Below are 26,025 nucleotides of genomic sequence, written 5' to 3'. Positions count from 1 at the left end.
CACATTCAACACAACATTTTCTCTTCTCCTTTTCTTTTGAATTAATATTTACATCAGCAAAAACAAAAACAAACAAAAAACACAAAGACATTAAAACAGTACATTATATACAATTCTTCAAAATTCTTGTACCATTTTCCATAGACAATATATTTTGTAAAATCAACACAAATAAACAACATAAAAGTATAAATAAACTCTTGAACTTCCTTATCCTAACTGGCACCAATTTTCTAAATGATAAAACTTTCCCATGAAACAATAAGCAGACAAAGGCTAAACTGGAACTCAACAGGAAAAGTTTATGAGAGTCTCATTAAAGGATGCCATGCCTATAAATGACGCATGGCAGCTGTTCTATATATAATTAAGGAAAACTAGTACCCCTCAAAATGTTCTCTTTCAAAAAATTATACGCAACGTATGTACATGCAGATAATGTACAAACATGTTATATATATATAAAACATCTCAATGAAAAAGGAAAATACAAAGCAAAAATTTATTGTATAAAGTAAAGCATTATCTGTTCAGTTTGGACATCCAGTTAGTGGGGACATAATGACTGCAGGAGGCCTCAAGTCTACAGCTTGGGCAAACTCTAGGATAACATAAAGTTATAGTTATCTAGTAAACACATTGTATAGGAGAATGTGAAATAATAGAAAATAATTTAACAGATGAGCAATCATAATGATGTTTAGATGGTTAAAGGTCTCAATGTACAACACAAATCTCAATGTGCGCTCCTTCCTGACCATAAAGCAGATAATACTTGGTAGTTTATGAAGGTGGACTTATTAGTATTTTGATTCCAAAATATATACAATTATGTCTTAAATTTCTTAATTAATTGATGACTGATGATAATATAAACACATTTTTTTTTTTGCAAATGAACTTTTTTTTTGCATTTGAGTAGCACATCAAGCATAAAATGGCATCTTGTAAATGGTACATGGTTTTATGGAAGAGTGATGAGAGATGTAGAACTCTTTACTCAATACATAATACAATACCCAGAATTCAAAACCATGTTAGGTTTAGGGGCTAGTCATATGAGATCTTAGTATCATATGGTATTTCTCCATTGGGACTTCACTTTGCAAAAGAATGATCAAATGAGTTTTACAAAAAACATGAAAAAAAAAACAACAAAACTTGTATATTAATTTGTAGAACTGATTCAGAAACAAAAAACTGGGTAAATGGGAGCCAAGTAATTGTAGTATCAATAGAAAAAAACATGCTAAATCACCATTGACTGTAAAACATCAGACATATACATCATATAGCACTGCAAATATGTTGAAAAAAAAGACACCCATCAAGGCAATGTAATTTCTATCACACCAGTTTCTGTAGAAAACCTGAAAGCAAAGAATAATATATTTGTAAATAATTCATGATCTAATTAAGCACAAGAACAAAGCTTCAGAGGAATTATTGTGAATTTCCTTGTAATCAAAAAAGATTGATACATACACATCTGGGTCGTGTCTGGTGGGCAAAAGGTCAAGGTCACTAAATTAATTACTATAATGATAGTAATGATAAAAATCTGTTGTCTCAAAGGTTGTTTTTATATTTTAAGAGAAATTGCTCAGTCACCTTCCAAAGTAGCCGACATCATTTATTTGGAGAGCTACATGTAGTTAATAATTTATTTTGTCCTACAGCTATGTTCCGTTCATCACTAGATTATAAGAACATTTTTTGGTGATATTTTGCACCTTATTAAAAAAAAAGATTAATGGTTACCTTGCAAATTGTTCAAACACCCTCCTTTTGGTGTCTCATGGTTGGATATTTAATTTATACTAGTTAAGAAACCATTATCATAGAACATTTTAAAATGATCAACAATAAAATAAAGCATATTATCCATAACGACCTAAGGTTTATTGCCAATATGCATCTGACTATTCTGTATGGGTGACATTTAGTTATTTGATTGTTAACTATATCAGATACAGGCCTAAAATCCAAGCTACCATTCTTTTAGCATGCTTTCGCTGTCAAAAACACTCCAACTAAACATCTCACTACACACCGAAGTGCATTTGTTTCTGTCAGGTAACTGAGTTAGCTGTTGGAATTTTACGACAATGGTTTGGGTGAGGTGTCAAGCAATATAGTCAGACCAAAGAAACCTAGTCAACAGATGCACCAATAAACAGGTCTGCCAGGCCGAAACAACTATTTCCTACCCCACACCAAGAAAGAAGCTTTTTAGGGGAGCTATGCAGGATAGAGTGGTAACACTTCAACTATGAAATCCAGCGATTAGAGACAATTTAAAGTTTTCAGGCAGAGGTTCGAGTATAATTTGACCTTTTTGAGATTTTAAATGGTTATCATGTAGACCATCAAAGTTAATATTTCCTTATGCAGTTCTTAGGGTCCCCAGCTCTATAAGCGCTTATCTACTGACCCATTTAATGCATAATCCTGGCCCTCGCATTCAGTTTATCTGATTGTCATTTTCTTGTCTGTTATAAACATTGATATAATTTGTATTATATATGAATGTTTATAGGTAATGTTTCTATTTAACAACAAAAACAAATTACAAAATGGTTACAGGAAGTAAATAAAACTAACTCAAATATTGGATAGGAAAATATTAATAAAATTCTCATTTCTCCTCCAGTGATATGGACTATCACTTACTATATCATTGTGTTATATAGCTATATAGTATATAATTGTTCAGGTCTAAACCTCCATAACTTGACTTATTCATCATCTTTATAGTAAATAGAAAGTAGCTAAGATTTGATTTGTTTGGAAGTTTCTCAGCAATATGATTTAGCAAATACTATAGACATTATTATTGAAAGAAGTAATATTTTCCCTGAAAATAGCCATGCAGTCAGTTTTGCAATTGTTGACCTCAGTTAACGTAATGAGGAATTGAATCAAAGATAGAAGATGACCGACATCCATCATTGCTTAATGCAATCTGTAAAATTCAGCCTCATAAAAAGGTTTAACTGACGTCAAGCCGTCAAACAATCACACTCAATAACACAAAAATTACCCAACTTTCAGAAACAGCGTCATTCATGACTTCTATCCCTCCCCTGGTGATCAATACAAAGTGAACGTCAAGCTTGGGTCTATATTGGGATTTTTGCAATCCACTGAGTAAACGTTCCATTTATTACCTCAACAGAAAATTTCTGAGGATGAATTTGCACTCTACAGGTGAAAATTAATTGATTTATCCATAAATTGAAGTGCAATCAATTGCTTATATTCTAGTATTTTTAATTTTTTTTTTTGACTGGCCTCTAAACTTGAATGGGTAATAACCACAATACACAAAGTACCCATAGTTATAATGCAAATTTTTGGAGTCACTAAGTGATGGTTCCCGAAATTTTCCCCTTTTCTTGATTCATTAAGTTGTGCATGACTATAATTCAGATGAAACCAAGTCAAGAGCTTTCCATTTTGGGAATGCACAATCATTTTAACAGGAATCATTTGGTTGGGGATAATATGCGATATAAATAATTAGATACTTTAAAACCTGACCTTGAAATGGGATTTTTAATGCTAAATCCAACTATCAAATATTATTCATTAAGAGAAGATTAAAGCTTAATATATATCCCAACATAAGAATTTACATTTCATGACCAGCGGAAATAATAAACCTGGCATTCTGGCAGAAAAACAAAGTTCTAATATCGACTTAAGAAGTATAATAAGACTAGATTCTGCCATTGTATGCCAGTAATAACATCTAATACAAGCTAAGGATTGTCATTTCATCTACCAATGTAACATTCTCTGACAAATTTAGCCCAATAAATAGTCTTCAGATAAGTATATCTCCACACTCTATGGTTCAGCTTATGTCAACAGCATGCACTTGATCATCTAAATTTATTACTTTTTTAGAGTCTTTATTTACCACTTAAAGCAACCTTCATTTCAATGTTCTATTGTTCAGAGCCATAGTCTTCTGATCATGGTTATATAAGGCGCTTTCCATTAACATTGCCTCTCCGGAACGTAATCAGGAAACGGTGACGTTAATGGAACGGTTGGCAACGTCACAATGATCCAACGAGGACAATTGCAGCTTAAAACTGATACTTATCTTAAAATTTGATCCAGAAATTTTGGCTATTTGCAGTTTTAACGTATTTCAATGTAGTAGGATTAATTGTAGTTTTGGAAATACTGGTTTTGTAGAATATGATAACCTCAACGCCATATTGTTTCCTAATTGGCAATGGTATATTGCGTTGCAACAATCGCTCGCCGGCGACGCGCGTTCCAGCAATCGGCGACGAAGGCAACACAGACAAATCCGGCGATGCCTGGCAGTTACATGTAAATGGAAAGCACCCTTCAACGTTTTACTGTTCAGGGCCAATTGGAGGCTTCTGATCTTGTTTATATAGTCCTGAGCTTCTTCAGGTCTCTAAATAATTGACTGCCCACTGGGCTACTAAGACAAACATTTTAGTACTGGTTTATAGAGCTTTATAAAGTACTCTTGGCCAGAACAGAGTATTATTTGAATTTGGAATTATTTTGATTTTTGGAATTTAGGGCTTTTAAGAAAATTGCCCTTAGTAAGACTAACATGGATTTTTTTCGTTTGATGTGTTAGTTTTAACTAACTTAGTCAACTAACATGAATTTTTCTTATGAATAGTCCACGGGCAATTTTCTTAAAAGCCCAAAATTCCAAAAATCAAAATAATTCAAAATTCAAATAATACTCTGATCCAGGTATTTTTTAGTCTTTCTTATGTATAATCTGCCTGAGTGGGACTGAATAATCAAAAGCATTCTAGTTGAAAATCAAATGACCAGTGAAAATCTTAGGACTGTAATGTCTTTCAAGTAACACAAACTCTCTGCTCTGAGATAAAGTTTGAAATTATTAAACTTTCCCCTTGTAAGGTTTGCCAAACAAAGTTCAAATAAAACTGAAAATAGTTGGACTGTGTACATGTACCTGCTGGGAAACATTGATGTCATTGTCCAAATAAAGCTTGAGACTCGAGTGGTACCTCCCACATACGCAATGGTTTGTTTTACCGACAGAGTTCTTGTGGACCATTTCATCAAATGGTCTGTAGAATTAATTGTTAATTAAATCAACTACTCAGTGATAAAGAAAAAGAGCATGATTTAATGTCATTATCAATTGGATTTCACTCAGGCAATACACTTGAATTCATCAAATTGACAATTATCAAATATCCACTCAAAAATTTATTACCAAAAGTCTAAAATCATGATCTAAATTCACAATTTTTTTTTCACATTTAGGAAAAAATGACAGAACCACACTGCAGATCAATCAATTAAGATTCCATGCATTTATAATGTGAGTGGGGGATAGGATTCTTGCTATCTATTTTCTTATTCCACGTTTTCAACTGCATTGATTTTGCAGACTTAGTTTTACAGTTGCTTGGTAAAATCAATTACTTTCTAAAACAAAACCAACAGTGAGAACAATACCTGGATTAGCTTGACGTAAAGTTTTTATCAAACACTGAAATACACACAGGGATTGCACTCCACGTTCCCCTAATTTTCTGTGACCTGTTGAATTCAAATTTTATTGAAGTTAACCAAAAGACCTTGATCATGCAAGGGGCCCGTTGGGCTGAATAAACCATCTGAGTAGAATGCAGTGTACCTGGTTGGGATTAAGGGTTGCCCAATCGGATATAATTTCCCATTTTGATGCATAGGTCGATCTCTTCTGGGATGACCTAATAGACATGGATTAAGGATTAAGGTCAGACGACACGTTCCTCAATTTTAGATAACTTTTTCCATGAATTTGTTAGTGGTTTACTACTACTTTGACAATTAGCTTTCTTGCAAAAAATTAGGGTTCCTTACCAGGCATTTCTGCAAAAAACTAGAGTATGCAATTTCCTTTATAATATTCTTGAAAATACACTTGAATTGCTGATATAAAATAAATACATCTACAGCACAGCAAATTCACTAAATTAGAAGTATATCTCCGCCAGGGCGGTGCTTTGAACTCACGACCTCTAGAACCTATACGCTTTTGGCAATGAGTGGCCACGGTTCTAACCACTCGACTATGTACACATATAACCAAATTCAAGTAAATTTTGATCATTTTTAAAGTAATTATAAAATTAATATTTTTTATTGGAACTCTTTATTATGAGGAGATACAAAAAAGATTCTCAAGGAACGTGTTGTCTGGCCTTAAGTAAATGAAATATTTCAAATGTAAAGTGGTGGGGCTACCTGATTCTGAAAAGCAAGACATATTTGAGTGACATTTGCTGTAACTTTTGTAAATGAAAACTGACCATGCATTAGTATATGCCCAGGAGGGGTCAAAGGAACAGATGGGGGTAAAAATATTAACATATTATAATGAACAGTGGTGGAATCATTGCACAGATCCTTGTGATTAGTATGGGAAAAAAATCTGTCTTTTCCTTTTGATGGAATCATTTTGCTGCCAATTACATTTCAAATTTTATATAAAAACATGACTAGTTCTCTATGAAATAGAATACAGCCATTTAGGACAATTCAATGCTTCATTCTATCTATAGATTTTTGCCAAATTGATAAAGTAGCAATGAGCATAAAAATCTCCTGCAATGAACTGCAAGCATCAAATTGGTTATGGGTCACATTTAGATATTGCAACAGTTGTAGTAGAATGTATAGTACAGTGAAGAAAATGGCTGCCTTTAGAGAACTTTAGAGAAAATGTAGGATAGCAACTGTAACAATAGGAAAACAAACCACAAACCATTACTCCTATTAAGAGGGCACTTACTTTTATCATTGTAATGGGGAAGGATAGCTGGGTTACATATGTATAACTGGGCAAATCTTAACTGCAGTCCTCTTTGAACCATTTCCCCTTTAAGTCAACAACCACCGTAAGTTACCCATAAAATCCTGCAGAAACAGTTTTCACCCTCCAGTTCAAACCATTTATCAGATGCTTTATTTCATTAGGCAGAGAGAAAAAGATTGTTTGGCCAATAATTGTAAATTTATAGCCTATCTGAAATCCATCACATAACTAACTTCAGTGTGATTCCCATCTCAATTTTCTCCCCAATTTTTCTTTGAATTCAGACTCCAATTTCCCTGAATGTCATAATTACTTTCAAGCCATTCAAGACCTGTTCCCAGCTTCAACCTTATTAACTTTTGATTGCTTGAAGCTAATATTTTAGAATTGCTGCAATCAATGTGTATTCAGTGCAGAATTCCTCTGTGATACTTTGACATATAGGGACAGTTCCTGAGAAGAAGTTAGGGTTTTATATAACAGACAATCAGGCCAGCATTTTTTGAAATTTCGATTTACAAACCCGCCGACCCTATTTTTTTAAAAATTCAAATAAAAATAAAAGGACCTGAACTAGCTATTAATTTTATTTTTTCCTCCGACCCGAAATTTTCTTTCTGGTAAAAATAAAAATAAATGTTGATGCAATCACGTATGTGTAGTCTGAATTATTGTTGTTCATGCATTGATTTAATAAAAAGACCAAGTTCTTTCCGATCAAGTCACAGGCACTAGAAGTCACAAAAAACCACCAAAGGGCCTACTCCTGTTTGCTTTCGTCCAACCCTACAATTTACGACCCTATTAAGTTTTGTGATCGGCAACTTAGCCAGAATTTCCTCAATAAAGAGAAGTTGAAGTCTTTTTCTATCACAATTCTGTAAATTAAAAAAAACCTCATTGACAAGAAAATGATAAGTTACTTTAAAAAAAAAATCATTTTTGCAAAATAAATTCTAAAATAATCATAATTTAACCGTTTGGAAATAGATCCTCTACATAACGGTTGTAAGTGGGTCATAGGGTTGGACTAATAACCCTAAACACACTGAACACAGGTCTTATGACTGAAGGAAAGAGAATGATTTTATTTGTCATTAAGGTTAAAGCTAACAAAATAACGAAACATTTCCTTTATTAAAGGTATAGTTACATAAATAAATAAAATTTTAAAAGTTATTTAGTCTTTTTTAAATAAAAAAAACTTGTTTGATTTTTTACTGACATTTATGGACATGCTTCTAATCCAATTTATTTTCAGTAACAATATTTTAAATTTTGAATTTGTGAATAGCATTCTTAATTTAATCAAATAAATTATTTCTCAAACTTCTTCCTATTTTTCTGCAAGGAAGAAGTGAAAACTCCCTATTTTTTTGGTCTTAATGTATATGTAAAGTATGTACTTGTATTTATAAAAAAAAACACCTTCGTTTTTATACATGCATGTACAATATATCAAAACAAATTTTCAGTGCCCATGGATAAAATATGTTATGATAAGAACATCACCAACAACCAAAATTACTTAGATATTTAAAAAAAATGGCAGCTCCTGGACATGTTCTTATTTTAAAAATAAAAAAAATATTGTTAGAAATTGTTTTATTTTCATTTTTTTTCTTGACAGACAAATTTTTCAATTTTATTTTTATTTTTTTTCCCTCCTCCTCACCAAATAATTTGAAAAATATTTCGTAAATCTAAAAATAAAAAAATGCTGGCCTCAATGGCTTACTGTAACCTATTAACTAGTCTAGCAAGTCTCTTAACAGACCTTATAGTCCTGAGTCTCCATAATAAGACTCAAGTATTTCAGGTGCATTAATTACTGTCACTGGGGAGTTTGTATAATTAGTATCCCCTTTACAGAGTCAGCGATGTAAATCTTTTCCATGTCTAAATATTAATGGAATCAATATGATACTCCTACAGTATAAATAAAAAAAATGCTTGTAGGGGGAATTAATTATTACTCGCCCTAGGTATTGGGGCTAAAAACTAAATGCTCCATTGGATTAATTCACACTATTTCAGAATTTTAGTAAATATCATACCATCATCATTCAATCTAAATATATATATATATATTTATTTATTTGCTACCTGTTGTGGTCTGTCATCTATATACAATTTTGGGATAGAACGATGATACAAAGTATCTTGGCCATTGATGATTCTATATGGGACATATGGGTATGAATAAAGCTAATAGCATCCACAGGATACCATTATTTAACATTGGTACAATAAGCGTTTTGGACTTGCAATTTGACCTTCCATGCACTAAACCAGGTTTCATAACATAATCTAAATGAATCCTAGAATTTTTGTTCTTCAATTTCAAACCTAAGCTGTGTCTATACTGGAGACAGAAATTCTTGACACGGTATTGAATTGACACAGCTGGCCAGTTACTCTGCCATCCAGACCAATCCATGCAGACCAACCGGACTTCACAGTTAGGGTATAAAAACAAGTAATCAGGCTGATTATTTGAATAGCCATAAAGAATTCTAAATCCTTGAAAACTCATTCTGAAATGACAGGGATTCAATTTTAACAATCCAAAAGCCTTTTAAAAATCTCAATGGTGTTCCCTCACACCTGAGTTGGGACATTCATGCTATATACTAGGGGGCTTTATGATTCAATTCATTTGAATTTGTATCCAATAATTAGGGGAGGGGGAGGGCTGTGCCATGTTAAATTTGACCAGTGTTATTGATTTCTCTTTGTCAGAAATAAAAAACAAAACAATAATATCAGATGATTCTAAGACTCGAGGTTGTGATGATATCTGAAATCAAACCAAACATGGGGTAATATCTATAGCCAACGATCCGTTCTGAATTTAAATATAGATTTGTTTCTCTTGGAGACAAATTGTTTAGCAGACCAAGAAAAAAATTCAGTCCATACATAGAACATATTCTGTACAACAAAAAACTACCGGTAATCAATATTTTAAAACACTGAACAGCAAACAAGCCAATAGAATAAATGTTTAATTTAGTTTATGGTCCATGTACTTTAAACAGAGACAACCAGTTCTTATTGAAAGTGGGCATCGAATGTATACATGTGTATACAAACTGATCAGATAGACTACCAAGCACAGTATTAAATTTGGTTGGAGAAAATCAGAAGTTACTTGAGCTAACTGCACTTTAAATGATAAATAATTCAGTATTAATTGTTTGTAATGAAGTGAATTCTTTATTATTAGAAACCTTTAAGATAGGGATCTCAAATTACACATCGGCTCATTTCCTACAGCTGATGGATATTAAATAAGTTTTTCTGCCTCAAAGAGAATCCTTAGCTAAAACATGAATAATTTCCTAATTAATTTTACTGGCAATTGTATGAATTGATACCTTGCATGATACCTTGCACTCATCAAAAGAAACAAGTTACCGATTGAATTTTTTTTTAATGATATAAGACAACAATTTTAAAGAACATGTCCATTCCTCAATCAATGTCTTAATGAACAAGTACATGGCTATGAATGATAGTCTTTTTGTACAAAGGGTTCTATTTTGTGGAAGTGGTAAAGCAAGATTTGGGCGTCATATACATGCTGTGATTTAAAAGCATGTGAACGTTGCACCCATCTCAAGAAAATATGTACATAATGAATCAGTTCATTTGGATTTAAAATGCCTGTAATGCATTTTAATTGTAGCAATTTTCTTTACATCTCAGAGGAACCTCTTCATAACGAGGTCTTTAAAGTTTTACCAATAAATCCAAAAGCCATTACAAGGATACTCGTTGCTTCTCTGTTGACGTTAGCTACCAGCAATCAACCTTGGAAAAAAAGAGTAATTTTACCAATCTCTGTATAATCTGAGACCTAATACCGTACATGGGATTATTGTTGCAATCATGTCTTAGCCATGGATAGACTTCCTTCCATGGCCTCTTTTTCAGGGCATTTTAAGTATATAGTGATTAGCTGTGACGAACAGTGCACTCAACTAGGGGAAGAAAGTTCCTCCATTCAGAAGTGCACATAATGCACGGATTATGAAAAAAAAACCTGCAACCTTTCTTTGATCTCCTTTGTATGTGACTGACACCTTAATCACCAAATACTGCCCATTTGAACTTACAAATGAGATGTTGGGGTTTAATTTCAATTGAGTGAATTCCAAATTTCAACACATCTTTCATAACCTAGGTTATAGTACATGTATAAGCTCCTGTACAAAAATTAAGGGGTGAAAATAATTGTGGGAGAATAAGTTTTGAAACAACAATTTTTTAATGCAGTAAATTTTCATAAAGGTGTTTCTGTGGATGCTATTGATGTATATACTAGTCTTTTAAAAAATACTTTTTCAGCTAATTTAAAATGAAAAATAAACAAGAGATGTTCGTGAAACACTTATGTCCCCTCCCTTGAAGACCTATGAGAAGAAAATGAACAGAAACTGCAAATAATTGGAATTTTTCCTAGTCCAAGGGGCATAACTCTGTCAAAACTTGCTCGATCATACCCAAAATCTAACCTGACCTAGATATTCATATATCAATGTGTATACCAAATTTCATTTCAGTAGGTGCAATCTCTGCGAAGAAAATGAACGAAAACTGATGATGGACCAACTGACCAACTGACAGACAGACAATACAAAGCAATATGCCCTCCCTTCTTCGAAAAGGGACATAACAATTTTTCTCTCAGAAAAAAAAAATCACATTTAATTGATATAAACATGAACATTAAATCATTGTTCACAGTGTTAAATCATTAGGTCACAGTCTCAAAGCTAAAATACGGCTTGGAATAGTGTACGTTTCAACTGAAGGAAGAAAAATCTGACTTGACATACTATCTTAATTTTGATGCATTGTGATGTCATGATTATTCTAAATCATGTGACGTGCTTATATCCTAACATTGCGAAAGATCTAATTAAATTGCATCAGTGCAGGTGATTAATGCCATTTAATTATAATATATTTTAAAGAAAAAATCCTTTGATTTGTCACATACTTTGCTGTTATTGCTTGGGCTTCAAAAAGATACTGTAAACGCATTATATTTGGCAGAAAATAGTTTTTGAACAATTTTGCGTGGATTTGAATTAGCGTATTTCTGAATGTGTCGATTCTAATACATATATGCATGGCATTTAGCTATGTACTTGATTTAGCGGAAGCCACATTCTGCCAAAAGCACTAAATAGATACACAGCCAAATGTAGTACGTTTACAGTAGTTTATACCTTGTTATTTTTTGCTTAATATCTTGTTTAAGATATTGTTAAAATATGTTGCTCTTTCCTCTAAATAAAACACTTTTTACAAATCAAACGCAATTTACTGGTACATAAAATTGGGGTAAATCTTTAGGTTTCCCAAGCTTGACTTACATGGTTACTTTTTCACTACTAATTTTACTCAAATTATTATAAAATTGCATTGATCTTTCAGGTGCACCAAGCTGTGTTTTAAATGCATTAAAATATCTCTTTGTTTACATGTAGCAATTATCTTTAGTTAAATAGGCATGTACTTTATAAAAAGCTTTAAAGGTGCTAATTATTTGATACACAATATTGATATTATTGACTTCAGTATAACTAGTGTTAATGACAGCATCAATTGGTTTTTCATTACCATATCTATAAAATTAACTTCTGACGTTACAATACATTCCCTGAGAACCAGCGAAAGGAATACAGATCATGACATCAAAGTTAGTTATGGCCTATATCATATAAAGTACAGACAAGTGACTTTTTACTGACGCTGTGAAATCAATCATGAAGCTATAACATGCTTGCAAATGAAGATATCTTCTAAATTTGTTCCAATTTCTGTTATCTTTACATTCTGATCAATCTAGACTAATATTTTCTAAATTCTTATATGCAAAATTGTAACAAAGATTACCGTAGAAAATATGCACAATTCAAAATAATTCCTATTAAACATGTTAATTAAAACAGACATTTCATTATACATTTGTATTTCAGTTCCCAGAAACCTTAGTTGTACTATATGTGCAACATCTTTTTTTGCATTAGTGCAAAGTATCGTCTAATGGAGATTTAAGTATTTAGATCGAATTAACGAATGGATAATCTTTTTAACTACTTCATTAACTCCCAATTTTGAAAGAGTCCCAAAACTTTTCAAATGAATGAGAGAAAAGATCATGTACATGTAGTACAACTGGGATCAAATGTTCCATGCGTACACCCAGTGAACAGGTCTTAGATGTTGGCACAATGTTGAAAATTAAATATAAACAAATTTGGTCATGGTCATATAACACTCAAGTGTGCTTTCTACAGCACTTTTAATTTTCTCATTTATGTGCAAATAAATAAATGATTAATAAATAGAGAAAAAATAAGTTTTAAATGGAAATACAGATTCAAAAATATTACTTAATCCTTGCAAAGAAACCTTCCTATACAAACATTTTTGTGGCAATTTCTCTGACATTTCATTCAAAGTCAATATTTTCTACAATGAGAAGTATCGGTACTTTGAATCTACACCCTGATAATTCACAAATTCTTAACTTCCCATCTAAAGCACAGAAGAGACTAGATTAACACTAGTTTTAATTCAAACCTTTGAACTGTACTCAAACATGCATCATCAAATCATCGAACATTTAGCTACCACTGTAATCGCTTATCCCTTAATCTCTGGTCCATTTAATTAATATTATTACTACTTCTAACATTTACCACTTTGTTGTGTGCAATTTAGAGTGCACCTTACCTAAATCAATCAACTAAATACCGAAAACCATATTGAATTATACTTTAACCTTATTGTGTAAATGTCTCTAGTTTGAAGAAAAAAGAATTCATTGGAGATAGAAAACCCCTTTTTTTTTATTTGGCTGTGCTTTCATGAGTACACTGATGTCATAAAATGTTACAATAGCCTGCATTTGCTGTTTCCAAACATTATCATTGATTTTCAAGCAAACCAAATCAGAATGGAAATCCTTTGGATCTTGAGATCTTCCATTAGAACAAAAAAATTGATTGCATTATTCAAAAGCTCTATGACTGGCAAGGCTCCTGTAAAATCGTTACACATACATTCATAGAATTCCATTTCATTGGATCTGCAAAATTCTTTTAAGAAAGATCAACATAAAATCTTATATTGTACCATATATTTCAATATTTGATGAAGGAAACTTTCATTAAAAAAATAATGTTTTCTATCAATGAAACTAATCGATAGTAAAAGGAAAGACTTCCATGCTATACAATCATATATAAAAAGAATTCAATGAGTAAAAATAAAAGACATTTCCAATTTCAATCTAAACAAAAAATGAACTTTATTGATACATATGTATATTCATTTTCAAAATTTAGTTATATCATTAGCAATGGAAGCTAACTCTTTTTCATAGATGGCGAAATCAAATCTTCAAGGTGATAAATTTTGATCCAAATTTAAGTTTTAGGATTTGTTAAAAACATTTCATATACTATTCTAATTTACAAATAAATAGAATATTCCATTATTCCTATCATAATTTCTGTACTACATATGAAAGTTCATAAAAAGAATACTTTACAAAATTCTGTATTTTAATACAAGTAGCTGGTTAATCGGTCGGAACGAATTGCAATTAACTAATTAGCAATTTTGTAGTTGATTTTCATCCCTAATTTAAGGAAAAAATTGCCTGTGTATTTTTTTCTTTTCTTTCTTTATCCTTTTTTTTTTATGGACAGATTGATATGGGTTTAATGTCATTGAACAAACTCTACCCTTTGGGCTCTGTGAGTGAATTATGGGTTTAAACTAGACCAAGGGGCAAGAAGATATTCTCATTCGACAAAACAAGTACCTATCTTAAACTGAGATTTTGTATCCTTGACCTTCATTCGATATAAATGGGTTAAGGTAATTGTACACTATCTAAAGAGGCAGTTTAAGTCCACATGGGCCAGAGGGAGAAACAAGCATTCTGAGAGTATTGCATAAGCAATACACGTCCCCTACCAGTTTGTATTATTCTATGAAAGCTTCCAAGCACACAACTATTTCAGAGCTATTGTAAACGAGATGTCATGCTTTAATCAGAGATAAAAGAACAGAGGAAATTAAAACTATATAGTTGATATAGAAATTATATAGGAAATAGGTAAAATAATACTCTTTATTTCATCTCCTGTAATTTCGCCAAGTCTATTCTGTATTCGCTGGTAAAAATTTGTGAAAACAATGCACTGTCATGCACAATATCATTTCTTACCGTCTTCTGCACCCCGATTCAAACCAAACAGTTAAACAGCCCAACCCGACAACGAACCCGATTGTAATAATAATACAAAAAAACCCTGCCGATTAAATTTACAACACAATGCTTGACACTATTTTAAAGAATTCATTTGTTTGTTAGAAATGATAAAAGGAATGGTACAGGAAAAGGAATGGTACAAGTAACGCACAGTATACTGACTACATACTGACCTCGTTTATTCAGTTACACACCGAACCCGATAACGAACCCGAACATTAAAAAATTGGAATATAAAAAATTAATTTTCTCGAAAATATGTCAATCAGACGCTACAAAAGTGTAAACTTGATCTGTAGTTTGACATTTTGAAGCTGTTCAGCAAGTTTCATATTATTCCTCAAATGCATAAAGAAAAAAAGTGTGGAAAACTGAAGTGGGACAGACAGACGGACTGACGGACGGATATACAGACGTACGGACGGACTGACAGACGCAGAGGAAAGCTATAGTCCCCTCCGGTGAAACCGGTAGGGGACTAATAATAAATATGAGAGAAAATGTTCACTTACTATGGTCATATAAAACTAGACGGATGGAAAATCTGATCACTAAGGCACCAAAAAAGTGGGTCTCATTAGCATAGCCTCAAATTAAAAAGTGAACTTTAATTGCTTATTTGAATAGCATGGAGCCCTATTAAACATTGATTAATTGGACTCACCCTTATGAGAGCATCTATGTAAACTAGAAATAAGTTCATTGTTTGCTCTAACCAATAGGCTTCTTTGTATGCAGTTGATAAAATATCTCTGCACTATTTCTTTAAATCTAAGCTAAACACAAACTGAGGAATAGTAAGATCAAGGTCATAGGAAAATTCAAGGTCAGAAAATTAGACAGTTCAATTGTATCATCAATGCTGACAGCAAAATAATCAACCCAAAAGATTTTAAAAATGCTAAATCCATCTGCAACATTTATGTATGCATGACAAACACATACATAGGAACATTGATAGTTAATTCATTGATCAACCACATAGCATAAAGGAATCTTCCCACTATTAACTAGAACATTCAATTATTGATGAGTTCCATAATTTTTTCACTACCAATTTCCATAGACAAAATGTAATAATGATGTTTATAATTTAGATATGTATCACATTAAAATTAAAATGCTTCCAACATTCAACAGACCAAAGCTTTTGAAATTACAGGTACTCTGGTAACTTACCTAGAAATCCATAAAGAACTATATATGATATGTTAAATTTGGCCCCCATAATTCGCCATTTTTTAAAGTGTTTCGGGTACAATAAATTGTTATATATTATTCTTTAGAAGAGTTGTTATAAAATATATTTTTCACCAATTTATTTGCACTCACTGACAGTACACGACCTCAGAAGTGACGCTATTTTTATAATTCAATCAAAATCAGTAAAAAATTCACATTTTTCTTATCTTTTTTTGAATCAGAAATGTAGAGCGAAGCTTTGAACAGTGACAATTTTTTTTGTCACTTATTAGTCTTGTCTAAATACATCTGTAATTAAAATAATTTGTTTGTTCAAGCATGTACTAAATGTTTTCTTAAAGAAAAACTGCTTGAAAACAAGCACATCATTAGTGTTATAAATATTGATACCTTTATCTCTGATGGAGAGAACTAATATAGGCTATTTTTTGCTGCTGTTCCATCCATGTTTATGTATATACTTGTATGCATATTTCTGAATAAAATACTTCTTGAACTAAACTAAGCTATCATAACTGTTAGAATCTGGATGTGAAAGGGAGTTTCTTTGCTATTATAAGCTGTAATACATAAAAGAATTTGGATCTGTTAGGGAGATTCTTTGGATACTGTAAGCTATTATACTTGCTTACTTAGAGAATCTGTCTTTGAACTTCATTTTCCACTGTGAGCTATTTTACCTGTCCATATCTTGATCTGTTAATGAGCTTGGTTTTATACTGTGAGCTGTAATACCTGTTAGAATCCGGACCTGCAACATTTCCTGGAGCTGATCTCCAGATTCTGACATCCACTGGCCGTCAGCGCGTAAGGATCGTCCACCACGTTATCACAGTAAAACAGATGGGCGTGGTCAAGGGACCCACAGGCACTGACCAGCTCAGTCAATCCGGCTGCAGTGACCTGCATACAACCGGATAAATCCAGATGTTCCAGATGGGGAAGACCCCCTTCTCCAGCTAGAAACCTTGAAAATATAGAAAAAGACAGCTTTAGATTCCCATTTATCTTGGAATCTGTAAACGACAGATGAAATATTACAATAGTACATTTAGAATGCTATGTAACATTTTAGTATTTAATCACCATAAAAACACAGAGGACTTAAGTAGCAACTGTTTCCTTTAATATTTAATGTTTAATATGTACCTGTTCATGCACACTCACCCCCAAATATACTTTATACCGTAATAAAATAACATCATGCATATGTATTCTTAACAAGGATAGTATTATCAGGATAGCATGAAACAAGTTTAAATTTATGGTCTCAATAACCATTCAAAGTACCTAGCTTATATGTACAATACAACCAACACCACCACTGAAACTGATACACAAAGCTGTAGGCATAAAAACATATGTGTCAACTAATAACTGTTTAACACCTAAACAGAGGACAAGCTTAATTAATATCCAAAGCAACTGCCTGATTTAAAGCTTTTGTCAATAAACATAGGTACATGACTTTGTGTCAACTGTGGTTCTTGTAGATCGATGTTAACCATGATAACATCATAACAATGCATTAATATCCAAAGACGGAATTGTAAAAAATCAAAATCTGGACATGAGTATATTAAGCTTCACTTTGCTGAAATTTGATGTTTTTTATGTTGATTGCTATCCAAACAGGGGTCTTTGATATACTAGTACATTTCTGCCATCAGCTATCTCAAATTAAATAACACTGTACATAAAATAGCAGTTTCTATCATCATGTTACTGCTTAATTTGATCTTCCCTCCCACATACCAATTGATAGGTAGTGCAATAAGTTGACTGCAACAATAGCGAACTAAAGGAACTGTGATATTATCTATAGAGAATCTGGGGGCATGTTTACTTGTCACATATGTATGTATATAGGTGAATATACCTCAGATATGCACTGCAACTGAATGGGTTGTTCTTTAAATACAGTGAATAATTAATGAAATTTAATGAACTTGTCTCTAATTACAACGATCAAAATCTGTTTCATAATTCAATGGTGATGTTTATTCACCATGAAATCCTTGAATATTCAGCCAACACCAAATATCAATGATTCCAAGTAAAATGTACATGCAGGTAATGAATTGATACACAATGAAATCCCTCCAGTACCTGAGGCCTTCATCGGTCACCAGTGAGCAGCCAGATAGAGACAGGAACGTCAGCGCCCTCTGGGGAGTGTCATTATCACTCTTATCACAGACTTCATGTACCACACTCCTCCCCCCGCAGCTGTTAGTCCTGTGAGGGTCACCACCACTAACCCTCTCTAGGGAGGGGACAGTCCTTTGTCTGGGAGACCTCTCTGATGAGAGATTAGTCCTTAGATGGGTGTTCCCAGAACTATTATATCTGTTTGAAGTTACACAGTGAAAGGGAAATAACTCTTGATTTCCTCTTGTAGATGAATTCAATGTCCGAGAATCCACAGATTTTGAAGTCTGATCACAGGGACCAGATGTCTTTTTCGTCCATTTTTTAAAATCAATAGTTCTTGGCTGATCTCTCATTAAAGATGGCAGAAGTGAAAGCTCCAACAAAGGAGAGAACACACTTTCTCCTTCTAAAATTTCCATCAACCGATAGGCCATCATCTCCCGCTCAACAACATCACATGCATTGCGTAGAGTTTGGTCCACTGAATCAAAGTCTAGACCACCGATTCTGCGCTCCTGCTGGGATCTACACATGCCTTGTTGACAACAGCCTCTCGCTTCACTGATTGGCATGGAGGCAGTGTTGTCCGAGTCCTTGTTCTGAGGGGTAGTCTTGGACTCTGTGAGAGAACCCAGGGCGAGGGAAATTCTCTGTAAAGTCACGTCGGTGATGTTCACACAGCCAGACAGGTTAACATGTTTCAGTCTTCTACCACATTTATTTTTCCCCATACTGTAAACATAAAAACCAAAGTACAGTGTATTGTATGTATAAATTCTGAAGATAGTGCAGCTTTAATACAAAACACATTGTATGATATTCTGGATGAGAGAATTACCGTAAAAGAATAATCTTTACAAATATCATTATAATTATCATTAATACAAAATGCCCCATCAAGAAACTTTTTTCTAAATTACACATTGCTGTTTCCCAAATTTTCTTTGCATTTTAGAAACTTTTGCATGGTTCATCAGAACCTCAATGTTGCAATTATGTGAACCAGTCCTTTTATGTCTCTGTAAGCTATCTTCAACATAATTAAAATAATCCCTTTTTATTTTTTTGCAAAGTACACGTATGTAAGTCATGGTGAACCAGTATATTTCTGTTCAAAACTTATTGCAAATAAAAGTTGATTTACAGCATATCGCAGTAAAACACTTAAGTTCTACACAAATAAATGAGCTGCACATAAAAAACTGACCAATGATTAACATCAGCCTCCTGCCCCTGATACCCACCTTTTAAATCCAATATCTGACACCCTGGTCTGAGTGAGGTCCAGCACTTCTAGGTTAGGACAACAGCTCAGCATCCTGTACAGCTGTTCATATATAACATTGTGTTGATTTCAGTTTTCAATTCAAAAGAGGAATACTTCATTTCATATAGGTTCATATAAGGAAGCATATTTGTAAATGTAAATATTTCAAATTTGGATTTCTTGAGAAAACACTGAAATTTTAGAAAAATAAATGTTTTCCCTCTTCATTGCTTTCAAATGCATATTTTCCTCTTCATTGCTGAGAAGTGAACATTTCAAATGCAAACGTTTTATCATTTTTGTTTTTATAATTTTACTTTTTATGCAAAAGAAATGTGCAATTTATAAACTTCGCTTAAAATCTTTATTTTTATGCAATACTCAGAATATAAAATCTTCCTACATGTATTTGTGTAACAATCAGATAATGTGTTTCTTTTAAGAAATATGCAAACAAACTTATGAATGATTAACTATGAATTGACACAGAATCTGGACACTTACCACGCCATTAGATAACCCCCTGCTGTAGCCCAGGTGTAATTCTGATACACTGGCTCCCACCCTGGGGAAAAGGTACTTCACCATTGAGGTCAATAACCTGGACTCCCGCTGGACCTGCAAGCCAATCAAAAGTCACCTCCATTTAGAAAAGCCAATGTATTTGCCCCAGGGATATTTGTCCTAACCCAGAGATAATCAAACAAAAACTCACAGAAAAATAAATGTTAAACATATGTGTAAAGTTGCTAGTTGCTATGCTGAATCACTTTAGGGTGTGATTTCATCACTCAAGGAGAAACATCAAAATGCCCAATCAGATTAAACTAATTTACATAAATTTCATGAATGATAGTATGGATTTTCTATAAATACTGTCAGAGAATCCAAGTACAGGTATGTATTTACCAGCTTCCACTGCTGTGACATTTCATCAATGTCATCACTTTCCTCAGATTCATCAACATCTGCGTCCTCGTCAAATTTGACATCCAAGGGATAGAACTCTGCCTGCTCCAGGCTGGCCTCCTCTTGATCTACATCCATCCTGTCTTGGCAAGACCAGACTCCTGCAGTCAAAACATACAAGATTTTAGTCAAAAGCAATTGATAAACAATATTAATATCTCTCATTAGCACAATATTTATGGATCATATAATACTAATAGGGTAGATGAATGTATATTTTGAAACCAGTTCTGGTTTTTTTGTTTTTGGGGGGGACAGAGAAGAGTTTGAACTGATGTGGAATTAAATGATCTGACAGAATTGAATGGCTTTCACTGAGCATATTAAAGATGTCAATTGTGGGTGGTAAAGTAGACCAAATACGTTTCAAGATATGTTTGAAAAGGATACTATAAATTTGTAATAAGGCGTGAGGAATTAATATCCACAGAAAATCGTAATAACGATCGCATCTGCATTTGAAATATTACCTTTATTTTAACGATACTTGATGCTCATGAATTCATGTTCTTGTGATTCGCTAAAAAATGTCGTATTAATTAAGATTTAATTTTAAGTAAAATATAAACAGCGAAATGTCAGATTTTGACAAATTGTTTAAGAATCTGAATCATCATTTTTTTTTTTTTATCAAAATAAGAAAATTCTACAGTAGGTTCAGAAGTAAGGCCCAATTTTTTACCATAGGTTTGCAGTTCTCTGTAAAAAAAAAAAAAAATCCTCTCTTTTTTATACATCAGAGTATTTTTACTAACCGCGGAACCACTGCACCGGTCTGATGATTTTCCAGTTTGAGCCATCCATGGCTATAGCATTCCATCTCTTGGACACTTGCGCAGTAAAGCACAACTCCTTGGGATTAAGGTAAGAAAAGATGTTCAGCATTACCTCATCAGGGAGCAATTCAACGCCTCTAGGTTCACGACGCGATTCTCGCAAACATTTTTCATCCTCATCAGAAGAAGATGCTAAAGAAATGCACACAATAAAATGTCATTTACATACATTAGATAAAAATTATAGGTAACAATGTTAGCATGTGAGGCATAATTGAATGCAATCTATGCATATAAAAATGTATTAATAATTTATATGTTCTGATAATAAATATAACATATTTAGGATTATCAATTATAACATAGACTTACAAACACATTCTTCAATTTCATCAAATTTTTCTTCAATGGTTTGTTGATGTTTCCTGATGACTTTGGATTTCAGGGACCGCAACTCTTCAAAGGTAAAATACTTCATCAACATTGGCTGGAAAACCTGACAAAGATACGAAAAAATGATTTCATTAATCGCCTTAATATACAAATCAACTGTGTACACTAAATTATTTAATCTATTGAAACTATCTGCAAATATAAGTATAGAAGAAGCCTTGTTCAAAATTATTAACATTATTCTATCAGCACTGGATCAGGAAGTTTTACAAATAATAAATGTAATTGTTGATATATCTTATTTGCTGACTTGTGCATTGTTATCATATTGTACATGTATTACAATGTTGAGGAAGTAAATCAAAATGGTAATATGTTATCACTTGTTCAATGAGCTTACAACTATCATCTATGTTAATTTTAGAAGAATTACACAAAATGGTATCTGTACAAGTTTTGCAATTAAAAGTGGCATATAATAGAAGTCTTTTCAAAACAAGAAATGTTTAAAAAGCATACGTCCCCATCCCTACCCATAATGTGGGCATATTAAAAAGGAGTAATTTTTTTCAAAAGGTACTGAGCAGACAAGCATACGATTTATAAAAATATTGATCATGTCTTTCTATGTCCAGGGTAGTTTGACCCTTGCTCTTATAATCAGTAGGGTAATTTACTCCTTAGTAAGAGATATCAGTGTACAACTTCATTCAGTTTTCTATAGCAAGGTTTCTCAAAATAAATCTATGAGTGAGCAACTTTTAGTCAGATATAGTCTATGATTTTCAGAGTAGTTTGGCCTTTGACATCATGAACTTTTTATAATTAAGATTCTTCTACCCTTTTGTGCATTCCTGTGAAAGATGTCAGTCAAGGTTTTCAAGATATTGAGCTTTTATTTGTCAATGTCCAGTTTTGTTAGACCCTTGATCTGCATGTAATGGCCTTCCTATATTCTGTTAAAGCACTCTTTAGGTATTGGATTACAAGTCGCCTAAGTACTGATGGATAGGTTGAAAACATTCCGTCCCTTTTCTTCAAGAGAAGGCACAATTTACTCAGACAAGCCTACACAAAATCTATCATGATTTGAAATTTTCTTTCTTTCATTCATTCATAAAGATAAATCATATATAAAAAGAAAGAACCTCCTCTTCCTCTTCCATGTGAGGTATGAACTTCCGTGTGAAATCTTCCAGAGCCGATCGCAGCTTTATCCCATAATTCTCCCTGTCCACCTCGCTCTTGTCTCGACACTGGTAGCCATCTTGTAGAAGCCTTAACATTTCTGTGAGTCTATTATCAGAATGACAGTTGCATACAGCTGAGCTTCGAATGGAAAGAGCATTCAGTTTGGCCTTCAGTTTCTTCATTATGTACTTGTTCTCAATTTGCTCGTGGGCCCGGAACTCTTGGAAAGCGTCCACAAGATTTTCAAGGAGATTTGTCATGTGGTGGACATTAGCGAAATTTGTGTCTGTCACCTGCAACAAAATAATTGCATAACTTAAAAATGATAACTGCAATCTGTTTTGCATGCGAGAACACTGTTAACATTCAGTCATCAAAGACCCCCCCGTAAAACTACACGTAAGTCGTCACTGTGTAGTATTACATCAGTAATTTTAAGGATGTCACACGACTTAAAATGAGATTAATTACGAACTTCGATGACGGCACACCTTCAATAACATTTATTTTATTTTCTAAAGTTTAAAATGAACAGCATGTTTATGAAGCTGATACCAGAATATATTCACAAATTTCGAGTTTAACTTTAAGACGGCAATGTTATAACAGTAAATAGAATTCCCAAATGACAATATTGCCAAAATACAGAATGGTATGTCCTTATCTAAATTACCATGGCCAAATATTTGTCCACAAGTTCCTTCATTCTAGAATGTGGAACTTTGAAGACGTCTACTTCTTCTGGACAGTTCAGCGCCATTTTTGTTTTGATCGGAAATGGTTTCCTCTCGTGAAATCCCGTGCGATCATGACGACACGAGTTGCTATGGGAAATGTCAATACGCTCGTGCGGTGTCCCGTCCAGGTAATAGAGGACTATCGTAAGGCAGGTATTTATTGATACTACTCGATAATTTTCACTCAAAGATAATTGACTGACTGCTGAGAATGGCTCGGAACTATCCGGCGAACACGCAGATTCAGAAATTTTTGGAGGAATCTTACAATAAAGAGCGAGATACCCGTTTACAGTGGTTCTACAAACTAAAAGATTCCAACGGACAACTTGCCACCTCCAAACAGTCCGAAGTTGCCAGGAGAAAAATTCAAAATGCTCCGAAACCCGCAGAGGACATTTTCAAGAAGCTTCCTGAAGATTATGCCCCTCCGAAATTTAACAAAGTGAAATCGGACTTTAATGCCTTCCCCGATCTTTCCAAAGCTGAGGGTAAGCTTCAGCAGCTGGTAGCAGAGATGCGGCCCGCGTCCGCCGGGACCAAGGAGAAGCTATACGATGGATTCACGAAGGAGGGCAAAGGGAGATACCAGTACCTGTGTTCCAGGAACAAGAAGGGACCCGAGGAAAAATTCGCCTTCCCCTTGCTCAGTTCTTGGGAGTACGGATGGAGGTTGGGGGATGTGATTAAGAAAGAGGAGATTAAAAAGCCTCCGTATGGTCGTACCCGAATTGTAGCGGACACTTTCTACACCCGTACAGGAATCCCAGCCAATCCCTCGGTTAGTGTTTAAACAAACTCAGGACGTCATAATATATCGTTGTATTCTAGACAATTGAAGTATTGTATATTTATTAATGTTTTTATTATGACCACCGTTTCTTCAGTATTCTTTTTTTTTCTTTAACTGGGAAAATTATGGATTCAATTATCACCTCTTTCATCAGTATTCCGATTGTCTTGCAAATTCCCGTCATCATTTGTGATGGCGTATATAAATGCTCTTTGATTTATATGGCTGTGTTGTGAAATACCTTATGCAAAATCATGGAAGTATTAACGACCTGTTGTCTGCTATGTGTGTGATCGTCTGTATGACATAATGTTATTGTAATGTTTTTGTTCCCTTTTTAAAAATATTACTTTTCCGATGTTTTTTGCACCTGCAGTTAGTCGTTGCTCAAACTGTTAGCCCATGTATATGCATACAGATGTTATTTGTTAATTTTTTGTGTCCCTTTGCTGCGTTTGTGAGATGAGTAAATGGTGTGAATATTGAGTGAGTGAGCTGGAAACAGTGAGCCAGATTTCTGCTTTTCCAGGCCCTTTTATCAGTGCCATCCGTCCAATTGGCTATTGATCTTTGATATATATGAAATGTATTTTTAAACAAATGCATGTTTATATTTATGAATGAGTTGCGCCTTTCAAGTATTTTATACCTTCTGATAAAAAGAGATTTTTAATTAAAAAGATTTTGGAATTTATTTACGTATACTTCTTGATTTTTCCTTCATTTTTTTTTCTGGATGGATGGGGATGCGGTTGGGTGGTAGATATATACAATAGTATATTGATCAGCAGGTGATATTGGTATGCTTTAAAGCGTCCAATTAATACCTCTCCTGAATGTATCGGGAGCGTGGACAAGCGTCAAATGTCATGTCGCAACATCCATACAATCCAAATAACTTGCTAATGAAACGACAGGTGCCCTAGGTAATCACATACAAAGTAACAGGTGCCCTTTGCACGGATTCCAGAAAAAATAATATATGTCGATTAGTTGCTCTCAACTGGTCTTAGACTTATATTACTGGTATATTTGCTCCAGCTCATGATTGTAAAGTATATGTAATCAACAGACCTACCCACCGATACACCTATTTGATTTTTATATTTGTTTTTTCTACAATTCGATAAGACGATTGAGACTAGAGGCTTTAAACATGTCCCCTACCAAGACGCCTTTGAATAGATATCGTTCTTTAAATTCGATCAGGGAATAGACAAGGGATTTTTTTGTGTGTGCGTTGATGCACATTTACCAAGACTCAATACGCGAATTGTGCGTTCATGGAGACAAAAAAAAACACCAGGCAGTAATATTTGTAGATGCAGGTCCCCTTGTACATGGTATCGGAATTCGATACCAGTTTCCCGTGGCTGCCGTCTTTGGACATGTATATGAA

General features: G+C 33.5%; 2 protein-coding genes across 3 annotated transcripts; one reads left to right on the top strand and one right to left on the bottom strand.

Moving 5' to 3' along the window:
* Positions 1-414: 414 nt before the first annotated feature.
* On the bottom strand, positions 415-23,923 carry LOC128157834 (F-box/LRR-repeat protein 5-like). 2 transcript variants are annotated; one of them, XM_052820490.1, is made up of 10 exons: positions 23,770-23,923; positions 23,054-23,389; positions 21,885-22,008; positions 21,492-21,704; positions 20,677-20,837; positions 20,272-20,385; positions 19,745-19,827; positions 18,456-19,232; positions 17,082-17,313; positions 415-1,370 (listed from the first exon to the last, which is right to left on the bottom strand). In XM_052820490.1, exons 1-9 carry the CDS (start codon positions 23,854-23,856, stop codon positions 17,085-17,087), a joined length of 2,124 nt encoding a protein of 707 aa, XP_052676450.1. In that variant the 5' UTR covers positions 23,857-23,923; the 3' UTR covers positions 415-1,370; positions 17,082-17,084. The 2 variants fall into 2 exon arrangements, with proteins under 2 accessions (XP_052676450.1, XP_052676451.1); XM_052820491.1 differs by lacking the exon at positions 415-1,370 and adding an exon at positions 10,323-10,657.
* LOC128157849 (protein ATP6V1FNB-like) lies at positions 23,918-25,320 on the top strand. The gene has a single exon (XM_052820508.1). The coding sequence runs from the start codon at positions 24,045-24,047 to the stop codon at positions 24,624-24,626; it is 582 nt and encodes a 193-aa protein (XP_052676468.1). The 5' UTR covers positions 23,918-24,044; the 3' UTR covers positions 24,627-25,320.
* Positions 25,321-26,025: the final 705 nt, after the last annotated feature.

Source organism: Crassostrea angulata, chromosome 8 (assembly GCF_025612915.1).
Source record: "Crassostrea angulata isolate pt1a10 chromosome 8, ASM2561291v2, whole genome shotgun sequence".
NCBI classification, from domain to species: domain Eukaryota; kingdom Metazoa; phylum Mollusca; class Bivalvia; order Ostreida; family Ostreidae; genus Magallana; species Magallana angulata.
Note: the sequence above shows the minus strand (reverse complement) of the source record. Positions and strands in the feature narration are given on the sequence as shown.

Coding starts and splice junctions, on each gene's coding strand:
- LOC128157849 (XM_052820508.1), top strand. CDS start 24,045: ATGGCTCGGAACTATCCGGCGAACACGCAGATTCAGAAATTTTTGGAG.
- LOC128157834 (XM_052820490.1), bottom strand. CDS start 23,856: ATGGCGCTGAACTGTCCAGAAGAAGTAGACGTCTTCAAAGTTCCACAT. Junction 23,390..23,769: donor TGGACAAATATTTGGCCATG/GTAATTTAGATA, acceptor ATTTTGTTGCAG/GTGACAGACACAAATTTCGC. Junction 19,828..20,271: donor GGGGGTTATCTAATGGCGTG/GTAAGTGTCCAG, acceptor ATATATGAACAG/CTGTACAGGATGCTGAGCTG.